The following is a 16450-nucleotide window of genomic DNA, read 5'->3' on the forward strand; positions in this document are numbered from 1 at the left end:
AACAATTGACTAATCAACTAATCGATTAATGTGAAGAGAACAATCAGCGATTACATTTTTTTTGTTTTCCTATAATTCTGTTTTTCAGGGAGGAGGTAAATGACAAATTACGGGATATGCCAGATGGTACATTCTTGGTCAGAGATGCCTCAACAAAAATGCAGGGAGATTATACTTTGACTTTGCGGTGAGTATTTTTCAGCATTTGACTACTGTTCTACTACCATTATTTATTTCTGGGTATAGAGAGATTTTTGTATTTATTTAAATGTTTATTTACACATTTAAAAAGAAGTTAATTTAGATATATAGTTTTTTTTAAGTTTATTTAGTTTGAGAAAGAGCACGAGCTGGGGAGGGGAGAGAGGGGGGGAGACAGAAAGAATCCCAGTGCAGAGCCCAGTGCAGGGCTCAAACTCACAAACCGTGAAGTCATGACCTGAGCTGAAACCAAGAGTCAGATGCTTAACCTATGTGAGCCACCAGGGAGCACCTAGGTGCCCCTAGATACATAATTTTTAATTGTTTGGCTGACTATTCTTTCTCTGTACATTAAATATTTAAATGTCTTATATGAAAATGGCCACAATTTTTATTTTTATGAAGGAATAAAAAAAAAAAAAGGCTAAGATCCCTAAAAGTAAGGAAGGAAGAAGACCTGTGAGTGAAAAAGAAGTCCTGGGCACAGTTTGAGGTTATTAATGATATGTTGGGAATCCACCCCTCTATTAATCCTATTCTTTTTCTCAGTGCAGACTTCAGAGAATAAAACTCAACATAGTTTAGGCTGATGAGGATATGTAGAAGATAAGGCAATTCTCAGTCTATATCATGCCATCCATATGGGCATATTAGAATTTTCTAAGTGGTGGGTGTATCACCTTTTATATTTACAAAGATATATTTACAAATATATTTTAAAAGATTAGGAAAACGGCATTAGATATTTTTACATTTAATTTTTTTATATTCAATTTTAACAATTAAAATAGCCTAATTACAATAAAGTACTGTGATTTTTTTATAAAGGAACTATCTAAAGAAAAATATAATGAAAACAGTAATGATAATAGCTCCCTTGTACTAAACATTTTACGTGCAATATCTTATTATTCACAACAACCTTATGAGATAGGTATTATTCATATTTCCATTTTATAGATGAGGCAACTGAAGCTTAACCTGGTTAAGAAACTTACCTGAAGACACATAGCTAGTAAGTGGCAGAGGATGGGTACAGATCCAGATTTATCTGACTCTTTATTGTCTTTCTACCTACTATCTTTAGGAAAAATCATGTAGTTTATGCTAGAAATTTGGAGTTTCTGGTAAAGATATTATAAGAAGTTAATACCTTGGGACTTTTAGTTGTGCTGAGGAATAATCAGTGTGCTACAATGATTCATTTGATTCTGTTCCCCCCCCCCCCCCCCCCCCCTGCCCCGCCGCTCCAGTCAGGCTTCTGTCTCTTCCAGTCTACAGGGACTACAAAACCAATGGCCACTTCTTTCTTCTGTGTGTGTGTGTGTGTGTGTGTGTGTGTGTGTGTGTGTGTCTAATTAATGTTATTTATTTACATCCAAGTTTGTTACCATATAGTGCAATAATGATTTCAGGAGTAGATTCCAGTGATTCATCCCCTATGTATAACACTCAGTGCTCATCCCAATAAGTGTCTTCCTTAATGCCCCTTACCCATTTAGCCCATCCTCCCACCCCACAACCACTCCAGCAACCTTCAGTTTGTTTTTTGTATTTAAAAGTCTCTTATATTTTGTTCCCCTCCTTGTTTTTATATTATTTTTGCTTCCCTTCCTTTATGTTCATTTGTTTTGTATCTTAAATTCCTCATATGAGTGAAGTCATATGATATGTCTTTCTCTGACTAATTTTGCTTAGTATAATACCCTCTAGTTCCATCCATGTGGTTGCAAATGGCAAGATTTCATTCTTTTTGATTGCTGAGTAATACTTCATTGTATATATATACCACATCTTCTTTATCCATTCATCCATCGATGGACATTTGGGCTCTTTCCATACTTTGGCTATTGTCAATAGCTCTGCTATAGACATTGGGGTTGCATGCACCCCTTCGAACAGCACAGCTGTATCCCTTGGATAAATACCTAGTAGTGCAATTGCTGGGTTGTAGGGTACTTCTGTTTTTAGCTTTTTGAGGAACTTCCATACTGTTTTCCAGAGTGGCTGCACCAGTTTGCATTCCCACCAGCAGTGCAAAAGAGATTCTTTTTCTCCACATCCTCGCCAACATCTGTTGTTGTGTGAGTTGTTAATTTTAAGCCATTCTGACTAGTGTGAGGTGGCATCTCATTGTGGTTTTGATTTGTATTTCCCTGATGATGAGTGATGTTGAGCATCTTTTCATGTGTCTGTTAGCCATCTGGATGCCTTCTTTGGAGACGTGTCTATTCGTGTCTTTTGCCCATTTCCTCACTGGCTTATTTGTTTTTTGGGTGTTGAGTTTGAGAAGTTCTTTATAGCTTTTGGATACTAACCCTTTATCTGTTATGTCATTTGCAAATAATCTTCTCCCATTCTGTTGGTTGCCTTTTAGTTTTGCTGATTGTGTCCTTTGCTGTGCAGAAGCTATTTATTTTGATGAGGTCCCAGTAGTTCATTTTTGCTTTTGTTTCCCTTGCCTCCCTTGAGTAAGAAGTTGATGCAGCCAAAGTCAAAGAGGTTTTTGCCTGCTTTCTCCTCTAGGATTTTGATGGTTTCCTGTCTTACGTTTAGGTCTTTCATCCATTTTGGCTTTATTTTGTGTATGGTGTAAGAAAGTGGTCCAGATTCATTTTTCTGCATGTCACTGCTGAAGAGATTGTCTTTATTCCATTGGATATTCTTTTCTGCTTTATCAAAGATTAGTTGGCCATACATTTGTGGGTCCATTTCTGGGTTCTGTAGTCTGATATGAGTGTTCTTGTGCCAGTACCATACTGTCTTGATGGTTACAGCTTTGTAGTATAGCTTGAAGTCTGGGATTGTGATGCCTCCTGCTTTGGTCTTCTTCTTCAAAATTACTTTGGCTATTCGGGGTCTTCTCTGGTTCCATACAAATTTTAGGATTGTTTGTTCTAGCTCTGTGAAGAATGCTGGTGTTATTTCGATAGGGATTGCACTGAATATAGATTGCTTTGGGTAGTGTCCACATTTTAACAATATTCTTCCAATCCAGGAGCATGGAGTATTTTTCCATTTTTCTGTGTCTTCGGTTTCTTTGATAAGCTTTCTATAGTTTTCAGTGTTTAGATTTTTCATTTCTTTGTTTAGGTTTATTCCTAGGTATTTTATGGGTTTTTTTTGCAATTGTAAATGGGATCGATTCATTGATTTCTCTTTCTGTTGCTTCATTATTTGTGTAAAGGAATGCAACTGATTTCTGTGCATTGATTTTATATCCTGCAACTTTGCTCAATTCATGGATCAGTTCTAGCAGTTTTTTGGTGGAATATTTTGGATTTTTTCTATAGAGTATCATGTTGTCTACGACCACTTCTCTTTTTACCTCACCTGACTTCTTAGTAGCATTAGTCCTAGGCACTTTTTCCTAGAAACAGTTTATTGTCTTGGCTGTGGTGACATCACACTCTTCTGATTTTCTTCCTAACTCTAGACTAGCCACTCCTTTGCTCAGTATCTAAATTTTAAGTGTTCAAGACTCAGATTTGGGTCTCTGTATTCATTCTCCCAAGATGAGTTTGTCCTATTCCCTGGCTTTAACAGGCAGTTATATGGTGGTGATTCATAAACCTCATCTCCAACTCTGACCTCCAGAACTCCACATGCATATATCCCGTTGCCTATTTGACTTTGCCATTTAGATAACTAGGGAACATATTAATTTTAACATGGTCAAAGCAAAATGTTTTATTTCTTTTTATTTCTTTATTTTTTATTTTTTTAAATGTTTGAGAGAGAGAGAGAGAGAGAGAGAGAGAGAGAGAGAGAGAACACAAGTGGGGAAGGGGCAGAGAGAGGGAGACAGAGAATCCGAAGCAGGCTTCTTGCTGTCAGCACAGAGCCTGACGTGGGACTCAAACCTACGGAACTGTGAGATCATGATCTGTGCTGAAGTCAGATGCTCAACTGACGGAGCCACCCAGGTGTCCCAGAATTTTTTATTTCTAATCCGACTCCTCCTACTCAAACGATTTCTCTTTTAGTCTTTCCTTTTCTTTGTTTCTTTGTTTTTTTGGTTTTTTTTTTCTTTCATAAATAGAACCACCATTGGGGCACCTGAGTGGCTTAATCAGTTAGGCATCCAAGTTCAGTTCAGGTGATGATCTCACAGTCTGTGAGTTCGAGCCCCGTGTTGGGCTCTGTGCTGATAGCTCAAGCCTGCAGGCTCCTTCGGATTTTGTATCTCCCTCTCTCTTTGCCCCTCTTCCACTCATGCTCTGTCTCTCTCTGTCTCTCAAAAATGAATAAATGTTAAAAAAATTAAAAAAAAAAAGAAATAGAACCACCATCTCTACAGTACTCAAGTCACAACTCTTTTTCCCTAACACATTCAAATCCATCATTAAACAGTCCTGCCAACTTTACCCCCAAATCTGTATTTGTAATCTCCACTTTACCTCCAAATCTATATTCATAATCTTGTCACACTTGTCTGCCACTCAACACTAAGCCACCATCATCTTGTTTGATCTTTTACAGTCATTTCGTGACAGGCCTCTCAGCATCTTATAATTTCTAGTCTTCCCCACCCTTTTTGACCATTTTCTGCACAGCAACCCGTAGTGATCATTTTAAGGTATGAGTCTGATTACTCCTTTGCTTAAAATTCTTTTTTTTATTATTTTTTTAGTATTTTAATTTATTTTTGAATGAGAGAGAGAGAGAGACAGAGCATGAGTGGGGGAGAAGCAGAGAGAGAGGGAGACACAGAATTCAAAGCAGGCTCCAGGCTCTAAGCTGTCAGCACAGAGCCCGATGTGGGACTCAAACTCACAAACTGTGAGATCATGACTTGAGCTGAAGCTGGATGCTTAACCAACTGAGCCACCCAGGCACCCACTTAAAATTCTTTTTTAAGAGTTTCCCTACTGCACTTAAAGTAAAAGAATTTGGATTTTATTCTAACTTACAAAATTCTATTTGACCTGGTCTTGGTCTACTTTTTTTTTTTTAAGTTTATTTATTTTGAGAGACAGAGCAGAGGAGGGGCAGAGAGAGGGGGAGAGAGAGAATCCCAGGCAGGTTTTGTGCTGTCAGAGCAGAGCCTGATGCTGGGCTCAAACTCACGAACCGTGAGATCATGACCTGAGCTGAAACTAAGAGTTGGACGCTTAATCGACTGAGCCACCCAGGCACCCCGGTCTCAGTCTACTTTTTACACCTCATATCTTGCCCTCTTCTCTCCCTTCCACTACATTCAACCCCACTATCCTTTTTGTACCTCAGATAAGTGAAGCTTATTCCTGTCTCAGGGCCTTTGCAATAGCTGTTCTTTATGGTCTTCGCATCCTCGGTTCCTTTTTGTCGATCAGATCTCTGCACAGTTGCCACCTGTTAACTCTTAAACTCTCTTAAACTCTCAATCCAAAGTAGCCATCCAAGGATATATATTGCCTCAATTTAATTCTCTATAATCTGCTCCTGTATTTTCTTTTCCTCTCCCACCTTGTCTATCTCACCCCATAGAATTTAAGTTCTCTGATAATCATTGTTTAATCATTGTTGCATCTCCAGACTTTAGTGTGTGATAATGGATAGACATTAGACAGTGGATAATACATAATAACAGATGAATGTCTGATCTGAAAAATGGTTTTAATCCCACACTAAGTTGTTTTATGATGGGTAGATTCCTAAGTGCACCTAACTAAAGGCAACAATTTTTGCATCTTGGGATGAGGAAAAGAGCCTGCAGAAGTTATATTACTTACCTGAAGTTGCAGCACTGTTTAAGAACAAAGGCTGGAAAGGGGTCCCAATGACAGTCTAGTCTAGAACCACCTTGAGAATTCTTATGCTTAGAGACCTGCAGCTGGAAGATTGTTAATACTACTTGGTTCAGCTGGGGTTTCTACAGATGTAAGAATTCTCTGCACAACATTTTTCAGAAAGGGCCACTGAGCTTCCATGTGATCTTTCAGTCAGAGGGAGCTAGCATCTTCCTTTGAGACAGCCCATTTTATTTTTGGGCAGCTTTAAAATTTAGAGGGTTATCTTTGTGGTGGATATTACGGTAGGACCAGGAATGTGGACATGAATAAGAAGATGCGGTTTTACCCTTAAGAGTTCATAATCTCAATGTGTAATGGTGGAATAGGAGAGACACATATATACTATACTTGAATGCTTTTAATATAACACATAATATAACATTGTGGTGTTATATTTGAGTTCTCCCCATTTACTCCTTCTCCTAACTCCTGGTAACCATTGTTTTAGTTTGTGAATTTAATTTGACTATTCTAGGTACTTCATATAATTAGAATCATACCAAAAAAAAAAAAAAAAGGTAGAATCCTACAATATTTATCCTTTTGTGTCTGGCTTATTTTTCAAGAATAATAGTTAAGTTTCATCCATATTGTAGCATATTCTTCCTTTTTAAGGCATGTGTATACTACATTTTGTTTATCCATTGTTCAGTGGACATTGGCAAGAATATTTTATTTAAAAATTATTTATTTATTTATTTATTTACTTATTTACTTATTTATTTATTTATTTTGAGAGAGAGAGGAGGAAGAGAGAGCCAAGTGGGGTAGGGGCAGAGAGAGAGAGAATCCCAAGTAGGCCCCACGCTGTTGGTGAACTATAAGATCATAACCTGAGCTGAAATAAAGAGTCAGACGCTTAACTGGCTGAGCCACTCAGGCTCCCCAGCAAGAGTATTTTAAAGCTTTCATGTATCTAGCAAAATGTCTGACATGTAGTAGGTACTCAGTGAATATCTGAAAGGAAAAAATAAATGAGAGAAAGGTAAAGGGAAGTTTTCTCAGAGGAAATACTAGTGTAACTGGGCCCTGACAGATTTTGTTAGACAGAAAAGTGATGGTCTTACTGGAGTTTAGTAAAATCCATAGTTCAGTACTAGTTACTCTGCATAGGATCTGATAATGAGTTAAAAATTTTTGTCTCAAAGAAGCCATAGTGTGTTGAGGGCAATAGGAATAAGAAAATTGCTTTGAATTAAACTAAAATAATAGGAGAAATTCAAAAAATGGGAAAGAAATATCTTGTTGAGAGGATATACAGAGGTGTCCTTCATGGAAGAAATTGCATTGCAGTGTATCTGGAAGAAGGGAATAGATTTGGGCATGTAGAAAGTGGGAGGGGAGGTTGCAGGATTAGGTAGCAATAGGAACAGAGATAAGCTGGTGAGAAACTAGAGTGCCCTGTTCTTGAAAGATGCAGTCCCAATTTGGCCAGAGGATAAAGTCCATAAAGAGGAACCAAGTGGTAGAGGATGGATGGTTGGAAAGGGTCATGTTGAAGAGGGCTTTGAATTCTAAAATTTGGAGTTTGCATTTATTTCATTTTAATTTTATTTTATTATTTTAGAGAGAGAGTGAGCGGGAAGAAGGGCAGAAGGAGAGAGAAAGAGAATATTAAGCAGGCTCCATACTCAGTGTAGAGCCTGATATGGGGCTCGATCCCATGACCCTGGGATCATGACCTAAGCTGAAATCAAGAGTTGGATGTTCGGCGAATGGACTGAGCCACCCAAGTGCCCCTGCATTTAATATCATAGGTAGGCAGAGGGAACCATTGCATTTTTTTTTTTTTTAGCAATTATATGATCAGACTATATTTGAATAGAAAGAATAAAAGAGGATAGATACTAGCAAAGAGTTAGGATATTATGAAATGTCAGGGTACCTGGCTGGCTCAGTTGGTAGAGTATGTGACTCTTGATCTCATGGTTGTGAGTTTAAGTCCCACATTGGGCATAGAGCTTACTTAAAAACAAAACAAAAAACCATAGAATATTATCAATTGAGAGGTAATGGTGATCAAGAATAGAATTTATTCTTTAATCATTTAATATTTATTGAGTGCCCACAATGTTCTAGGTACTATTCTAGGAAAAGGGAATGATGAACATTTCCTATCTATACGTGGTCTCCTATCCATTTGGTGTTTATATTTGGAGGTAGAGATAGGAGTAGGGGAGAGGAGACAAACACATAAAAAAGAAATAACTTCCAGTATATGAAATGCTATATAGGAAATACACAGGGTTATGTGATAGAGAATATAGGGAAAGGGAATTTAAGATAGTTTTGAGAAGGAGGGCCTCTCTGAGGATGTGACCTCTGAAAACTGAAGGATATGTGAGAACCAGCCAGAAAAGTATTCTAGGAAGAGGGAACAGAAAATGCAAAGACACTGAATTTTGGAAAGATTTGGTGGATCCAGTGAATACAAAGACTGCTGTGACTGGCTTACAATGTGAACCATAGAGTGGTAGAAGATAAAGTTGAAAGTGGAAAGGAGACAGATGCATAGAGCCTTGTGAGCCATGGTAAGGAATTTTCTCCCTCCCTCTCTCTCTCTTTCTCTTTTCTTTCTTTCTTTCTTTCTTTCTTTCTTTCTTCCTTTCTTTCTTTCTTATTTTCTTTCTTTTCTTTCTCTCTACCTCCCTTTCTTTCTTTCTTTCTTTCTTTCTTTCTTTCTTTCTTTCAGAGTGTGTGTGTAGGAGTAGGGGAGGAGCAGAGAGAGAGAGAAGCCCAAGCAGACTCCATGCTGTCAGCACAGAGCCCAACACAAGGCTCAAGCCCATCAACCGTGAGATCATGACCTGAAACCAACAGTCAGATGCTTAACCAACTGAGACACCCAGGCACCCCTAATTTTATTTCTAAGTGAAAAAACAAAAAACAAAAAACACAACAGCAACCAAAAAAACCAAACCCAAGAATGGTTTTTTAAGCAGGGGAATGATATGATGGAAAGATGGAATACACTATTAGCTGGGATAGTGGCTCTAGGAAAGGAGTTGAGGAATCAAAGTAAGAGGCAATATGGAGCTAAGAGCCAAGGGATTTAATAATAGAGTAGGTATGAGGTTGGGGTGGAGTAGTTAAAGATGATTCATTTGAGCCTGTTGGGCTTAGAATGAATGTGCCATTTATAGAAATAGGCAAGTCGGAAGCAGTTGTTTTATAGAGAACAGGGGAAAGATGTTGGTTTTTAGCTGTTCCAGAACTTCCAGAAAAAGTGTATCTAGAGTAGAGCTAGAAATGTAGGTTTAATGCTTAGAGGAGAGCATAGAACTAGAAAAAGATTCAGGTACCATCTCCATAGAATAAATGGGATTTTAAGGAAAGAATATATATAGGGAAGAAAAGGTAGAGGCTGAAGGCAAGTATTTTTAGAGACTGTGTTTACCAACAGGAAGGAGCTGAGGAAGAACAGTCTAAGAGGTTGAGACAAAAGTGTGATGTCATAGGGGCACCTGGGTAGCTCAGTTGGCTAACTGTCCAATTCTTGATCTCAGCTCAGGTCATGATCTCACAGTTCATGAGTTCGAGTCCTGCATTGGGCACTATGATGACAGCACAGAACCTGGTTGGGATTCTGTCTCTTCCTCTGTCTGCCCCTCCCCTGCTCCCTCCCTCTCTCTGTCTCAAAATAAGTAAACAAAAATTTAAAAAACTGTAATGTCATATAAGTAATGGGAAGACAAAATATTAAATGGGTAGGGAGAGAAAGTAGGGAGAGTAGAAATCTTAAGCCATTGCAAAGAATCTAAGCCTGGGGTGGAGGGAGGAGGCAGGCAGAGTCTGAATTTAATAAAAGTTGGTGACTCTCAAATGAGAGTGAAATCAGACTGTAAAGGGTAGGTGATAAGGAAATAGAAGTTTTCCAATTTAGTAAACCATCGTAAATAGAACTCATTGTAGAAAATCTGGATAGTTAAATCTTTAGGAATTTGCTGTATGCCAGGCATTAGGCTAGGTGGTAGAATACAAGAAGGGATAGCATAATTCTTCTGTTTAAGAAGGGTATAGTGAGGGAGAGAGACATATAATTAAAAATTGACCATTATTTAGTTCCTTCATGTCCTCACTTTCTTCCCTCTCTGCTTAGAGTCCATGGTCTATTATTAAAATTAGCCTCATGAATATATCCTCAATAAACTTGCTCCTTTTTCCCCTCCGTTGTAGTTCCCTAACTGTATTCCTACACTTGTTAAATTCAACTCTTTATCTATTCCTTGCCTATACCTAAGTAGCTGAATGTGAAGAAAAATACACTGTGCTCACTGGCTTCACTTAAAATTCATGACTGTTAATCTTACATGGGTGTTTAGTACTGCTTAGCTGAATTTCTGCATCTCTGCAATCTGTTTGCTCTCTCACTTTCCTAGATGACAATTTTTCTCTTTTTTTTTTTTTTTTTTTTTTTGAGAGAGAGAGAGAGAGGGCAAAAGTGAGAGAGGGGGAGGGAGAGAAAAATGGGGCATACCTGAAGTGGAGCTCACCCAAAGTGGAGCTCAAGCTCACCCAGAGTGGGGCTCTTGCTCACCCAAAGCAGGGCTCGAACTCATGAACCGTGAAATCATGACCTGAGCCGAAGTCCGATTCTTAACCGACTGAGCCACTCAGGTGCCCCCCAAGATGACAATTTCACATATTCTTTCTTTTTTTTTTTTCTTTGAACAACTCATTTTCCCCTTTCTACCTAAGGAAATTGCTTCCTGTTTCACTGGTAACATTGAAGTTGTCGGAAGATACCTAACTCCCCATTGGTCCTGTTGCCACAGCTATCAACATATTTGCATCTGAATGTGAATACCCTTTCTCCTGTTCCAGTGGATGACTGTTCAAGTTTTGTCCAAGATCCATCTCACTACTTGTGGTCCAAATCCCATCCCATCCCTCTATTCTTCTCAAGGACATACATTAGGAATTATCTTGTTAGTCCTCTTGGTGATCATCAGTTTTATCTCTCTACTGAGCCATTCTCATCAGCATATAAATATGTGATACTATCTCCCATTTAAGAATAATAAAGAAGGAAAATTCCCTTGACATATCCCTTTCCAAATACTTCCCTATTTCTCTGCTCCCTGTTTACAGCAGTACTCCTCAAGACAGTTGTCTATTGGCATTTCTTTTCCTTCTTATTTCATTCTCTTTAGTCCATTCTAGTCGGGCTTTCACCTTAGCATCCCATGGAAACCATTTTGTCCAGATCACTTAATGATCCCTTCTTTATCAAAACCTGTGATCATTTACCTGGTTGATTATTTTCTCTGGGTTGAAATGCTTTCTTAAAAATGTACCGTGCTGGGGTGCCTGAGTAGCTCAGTCTGTTAAGGTCTGACTTTTGGTTTTGGCTTGCTCATGATCTTGTTTATGGACAGTGTGGGGTCTGCTTGAGATTCTCTCTCTCTCTCTCTCTCTCTCTCTCTCTCTCTCTCTCTGCCCCTCCCCCACTCACCCTGTCTCTTTCAAAATAATATATATGATATATATAATATATATATCATATGATATATATCACATATATATGATATATATCACATGATATATTATATATATATCATGTTCTTAGTCCTCCTTTTAATTTATTAATTGCTCTCTCTTGGTTTCTTTTGCTGGTTCTTCCTCATCTTCCTAACTACTAACCATTGGTGAACCCCAGGACTTAGACCTTGGACCTCTTCTCTTGTTTGACTGTACTCATTTCAAATAACATCTGTAGACTGACAGCTCTTGATTCTATAACTCTAGCCCAGACCTTTCTCCTGAACTTTAGATTCTTCAAATAGGTTGCTGGATTGTCTACTCTTGTACATTCATTAGGCATCTCAATCTTAACATGTCTAAAAGCAAAATATTTTTCCCCTTTAAACATGTTCTTTTTATACAGCCTTCTTCATTTCGATAAATAACAATTCCATTCTTCTAATTGCTTAAGATAAAAAACTTGAAATCATCTTTATGTTGTTTCTCTCTCTTCTACCCATCTATGTCTATATCATCAGCATGTCTGGTAGGCTCTCTCTTCAAAATATATTCAGCGTCCCACCATTTCTCACTATTATCGTCTTTGTTCAGGATGGATGCCATCTCTCTTGCTTAGATTATTTTAATAGTCTCCCAACTGATCTTTCCACTTCTACACCTGCTCATTTTGAATGGTTTCTTCTCACCCCAGCAGCTAGAGTGAGCCTTTTAAAATACATGAGAGATGGTATCATTCGGCTCAGAATCCTCTTGTGTTTTCCCATCTTTTTCAGTAAAAGTCAATACCCTTAAGATGGCTTACAGGTTGTTACATGATATGAGCTCCTTTTACATCTCTTACTTCTCTCCTACTAGTATTCTCCCTTTTGCTCATTCAGCCCCAGTGTCATTGGCCTCCTTGCTGTTCCTTGAACATGCCAAACATGCTTCTACCTCAGGGGCTTTGCACTTGCTGTTCCCTCTGCTTGGACCCTTATATACCTGCTGTGCTAATTCCCTCACTTCATTTAGGACTCTGCTTAAATGTCACCTGAATAGAGCAGTTTTCTTTGTGCAATATATATAAAAAAGAAATCCCTGCACCCCCAGAACTATCTCTTGCCTTTACTCTGCTTTATTTTTTTCCGTAGGATGTATTACCATTTGATATATCTAGCTGTTTGTTGTTATATTCTATCTTAATGAGAAATTCTTTATCTTCTTTATAAACTTAAAGATAGAAATACGTTCCTCATGCTCCTAAATTGGAAGTCTGGCTTGTTCATCATTATATGCACTGTACCTCGTACAGTTCCTGGCATATAGCAGATATTCAAAAATTTTGAACGAATGAGTGCCTTTTTTACTTTTCTCTAGAGAGACCAGGTTGTATTTATTGTGAACATATGTGTGGGTATACACACCTATAGTAACTACATAAGATTAGGTGGTCCTTCCGATACATATTTTGTAGGAATAGTTCTTCATCCATCGAAATCTTGACTTTCTATAAGCATTATTAAATCAATCCATAGATTCAACCTATTGTGTTTGACCTTTCATTTGTCAATGAGGCATTGACAAATCCCAGTGTCTCGTTTATTATGTGTAATAGCATGGCAGAAAGAGATGTAGAGACATATTTTCCCCCCATTAAGTCCGCATGTATTATAAGAAGAGTTGAGTGGGAATGGTGCAGTGTTTTGCTTGATAGAATGAATCAACCTGCTGTGGTTTGATTATACTGTGTGGGACTTGGGAAACACTGCCATTTTAAGCTTTGGTTATATATTATCTTTAAGGAAACATTGGATATGACTCAGTAAACAAAAGAGTCAAATTACCCCATTCTAATATAAACGATTCTTCAAAAGCTATACCTTATAAAACAGTTGAATGACAATTGAATCATTTACTTATTGTGATGGTTTAAATAAATAGTCACTTCCAAGAATTATAAGCAAATATAAAAGACAAAATAATGCAAGGTACTAGATTAAATTACTCAGTTATAAATCATTCAAGGAGCTTAATTATGTTTGGGCATTCACAATAAAACCTTGAATGTGTTGGTGATTTCTGTGTGACAAATGTTTATCATCCCCCTTCATACAGAAATGGCTTCTGCTTCCCTCCAAAGACACACAATCACATATCTTTAGGTCCTAAAGAGATTATCTCTGTTCTTCCTGAAAAAATATTAATCGAATTTAAATTTAAAAATTCATTCAGAAAATAAACAAAAGATATAATTTACTTTTGTTTTAGTTATTTTTCTGGTCAGGTATATTGACCTTTAGTAACCAAGATATTTTATAGACAAAAGAAATAGTTGTTAAAATGATAAGATATTGTATGTACTTTTACACACATAATTATATGGAAACATATGAAAATAGTACTTTGATAGAATTTTTGGAAAAAAAATCTACAGTTGTTGTTTTGTTCACAGGAAGGGAGGCAATAATAAGTTAATAAAGATCTATCATCGAGATGGTAAATACGGCTTTTCTGATCCTCTGACATTTAATTCTGTGGTGGAGCTCATTAACCACTATCATCATGAATCTCTTGCTCAGTACAATCCCAAACTTGATGTGAAGCTCATGTACCCAGTGTCCAGATACCAACAGGTATGATTAGTTCTTGACAGTTATTCAACAAGTCATTTTTAACATCATTTCATTTTAATTTACCAGGCTTATCAGTTTAAAAAAAGAAAAAAAAAAAAAAGAAATGTAGTCATTTTAAATTTCCTACTTAAGATGTAAGATATTTTTGGAACTTATTCTGTGGCTACTATTCCTTAATAGCTGGTTGCATGTATTTACTAACTTTATATAAAAATACTTCTGTTTCCTATTTATACTTCATTTCTTAATTTTTAAAATATTAACTATTTTGATATAATCTAAAGGCTTATAATAGTGTTAACAAAAGAATTTAGTGCTTTTGGATGCTTGATATTAATACAGTGACTTAAACTTATAGTAGAAATGCAATTTAAAAATAAATAGGTGTGGAAAAATTCATGTGTCAGAATTCTTAACATTCTTTATTTCCTTTTTTTTTTAACTGTATAGGATCAATTGGTAAAAGAAGATAACATTGAGGCAGTAGGTAAAAAACTCCAAGAGTACCACTCTCAGTATCAGGAAAAGAGTAAGGAGTATGACAGGCTATATGAGGAATATACCAGAACATCACAGGTTAGTATATTTTTGTTGGTTAGCCCAGCAAGTATGCAATGTTATAATTACATTAAATTTTCTGAAATTCACCTGACAATCTTTAGCTGTTTTAATATCTTACACAACCTTTTTGAGACTTTGGAGTGATACAAATTCTTCTCTCATTTGTAAATCACTTTCTTATTGGTTAAGGGCATAATTTTTTTTCAGTTAGTATTAACTAGGATAAGGTTTGACTGCAGGTGATAAAAAATAACAAAATAGCAAAGGCTTCAGATAGAAATTTATTTTTCTGTCATGTATAGGCAGTGCCAAGGATATTATGTCAACTCCACAGTCATTAGGGGTTAGGGTTCTTCTGTTTTGATGCTTTGCTATCTGTAGAAGTTGGCTTACTCCAGTATCAGTCATCACAACAATATTCTAGCAAACAAGAAGGAAGAATAGAAACAGAAAGCAGTTTCCTGTTTTTAAGGCTACTTCCTAGAAGAAGTACACAGTGCTTCTACTTTCATCCTACTGGCAAGGCAGCTGCAGGTCACAACGCTGTAGTGGAGGTGAAGAAAGCTAGTTATTTGGTCAGGTGTGCCCGACTAACATTTGAGAGTTTTCTGAGGAAGAAGGAACTAATGTAATTATGAGACCACTGGTAGTCTTTTTTTTTTTTTTAAGTTTATTTTATTTATTTTTAAAATTTATTTTGAGAGAGAGAGAGAGAGAGAGAGAAAATGCCATGAGCTGGGGAGGGGTAGAGAGAGAATCCTCTATCACTGCAGAGCCTGACTCGGGGCTCAAACTCCCAAACCATGAGATCATGACTTGAGCCGAAATCAAGAATCAGATGCCCAAGCAACTGAGCTACCCAGACGCCCAAGACCACTACTAGTCTTAACCACACAGTTTCTGGATCATAAAGCTTAATAATATTTCTTTTATCTTATATATGTGATAGAACAAAATTCTGAAGAGTAACCTAGTTCTTTTCCTAGATCTGTTTTTTCCTAGTTCTTTTCCTAGAACTGTTTTTGATTTTTTTAAGTTACATTTGGATTGGCTTAATTTGCCCTAAGTTATTATATAATATATAAAAGGTGCTAGGAATTTTTATGAAGGTGCAAGTCTTCAGGGGAGTTTATACATTGCAGTATTTGGGTCATTGGTGGCCTAAGAAAATATATCTAACTGGGTTTCTTATGCACATTCTTTTGAAACACAGGTTATTTGAACGTCAAATAACTTACAGAAGCTTTAGTCTATGTTGATTAGTCCATGTTATGGTGGCATTAGTCCATTCTACTAAATTCATAGTGAATCCTCAGTGCAGTAATAACTTGCCTGAGTCCTTTATCGAACATAACAGTAAGTGGGTTTTTTCTAGTGTTTGTTTTCTATTGTGTTATTATTACTGCTCTTTATTATTTCCTTTTTATTTTTATTTTTGCTTTCAATTTAATTTGCTCTTCTTTTACTAGCTTGAGGTGAATTTTTTCACTGGCTTTAAAACTTTTTTTTGTTACAGTTATTTGTTCATTCATTCATTTATTTATTTTGAGAGAGGGAGAGAGCACGAGTGAGTGAGGGACAGACAGAGAGGCAGAGAGAGTGCGGAGCCCTGAAGTGGGGCTCAAGTTCCCCCAAAGCAGGGCTGCCGCTCACCTGAAGTGGGTGAACCGCGAGATCATCACCTGAGCCGAGGTCGGATGCTTAACTGACTGAGCCATCCAGGTGCCCCCAAAACTTTATTTTCTAATATAAGCACTTAAAGCTATAAATTTCCTTCTAAGCACTGCTATAGGTGCATCCTACAAATTTTGTTATACT

The 16450-nt window shown here is 37.1% G+C and overlaps 1 protein-coding gene across 3 annotated transcripts in view; it reads left to right on the plus strand.

Moving 5' to 3' along the window:
• Positions 1–16450, plus strand: part of PIK3R3 (phosphoinositide-3-kinase regulatory subunit 3) — a 151992-nt gene that overhangs the window by 106479 nt on the left and 29063 nt on the right. For 2 of the 3 annotated variants that reach the window (XM_047869669.1, XM_047869668.1), the window contains exons 3-5: positions 89–187; positions 13891–14071; positions 14522–14647. In XM_047869669.1, the coding sequence (XP_047725625.1) occupies positions 89–187; positions 13891–14071; positions 14522–14647 (406 nt within the window). Of the gene's footprint in view, positions 1–88; positions 188–1160; positions 1217–13890; positions 14072–14521; positions 14648–16450 lie in introns of those variants that run through there. The other variant, XM_047869671.1, reaches the window with a different exon arrangement.

The sequence above is a fragment of the Prionailurus viverrinus genome, chromosome C1 (assembly GCF_022837055.1).
Source record: "Prionailurus viverrinus isolate Anna chromosome C1, UM_Priviv_1.0, whole genome shotgun sequence".
Taxonomy (NCBI): Eukaryota; Metazoa; Chordata; class Mammalia; order Carnivora; family Felidae; genus Prionailurus; species Prionailurus viverrinus.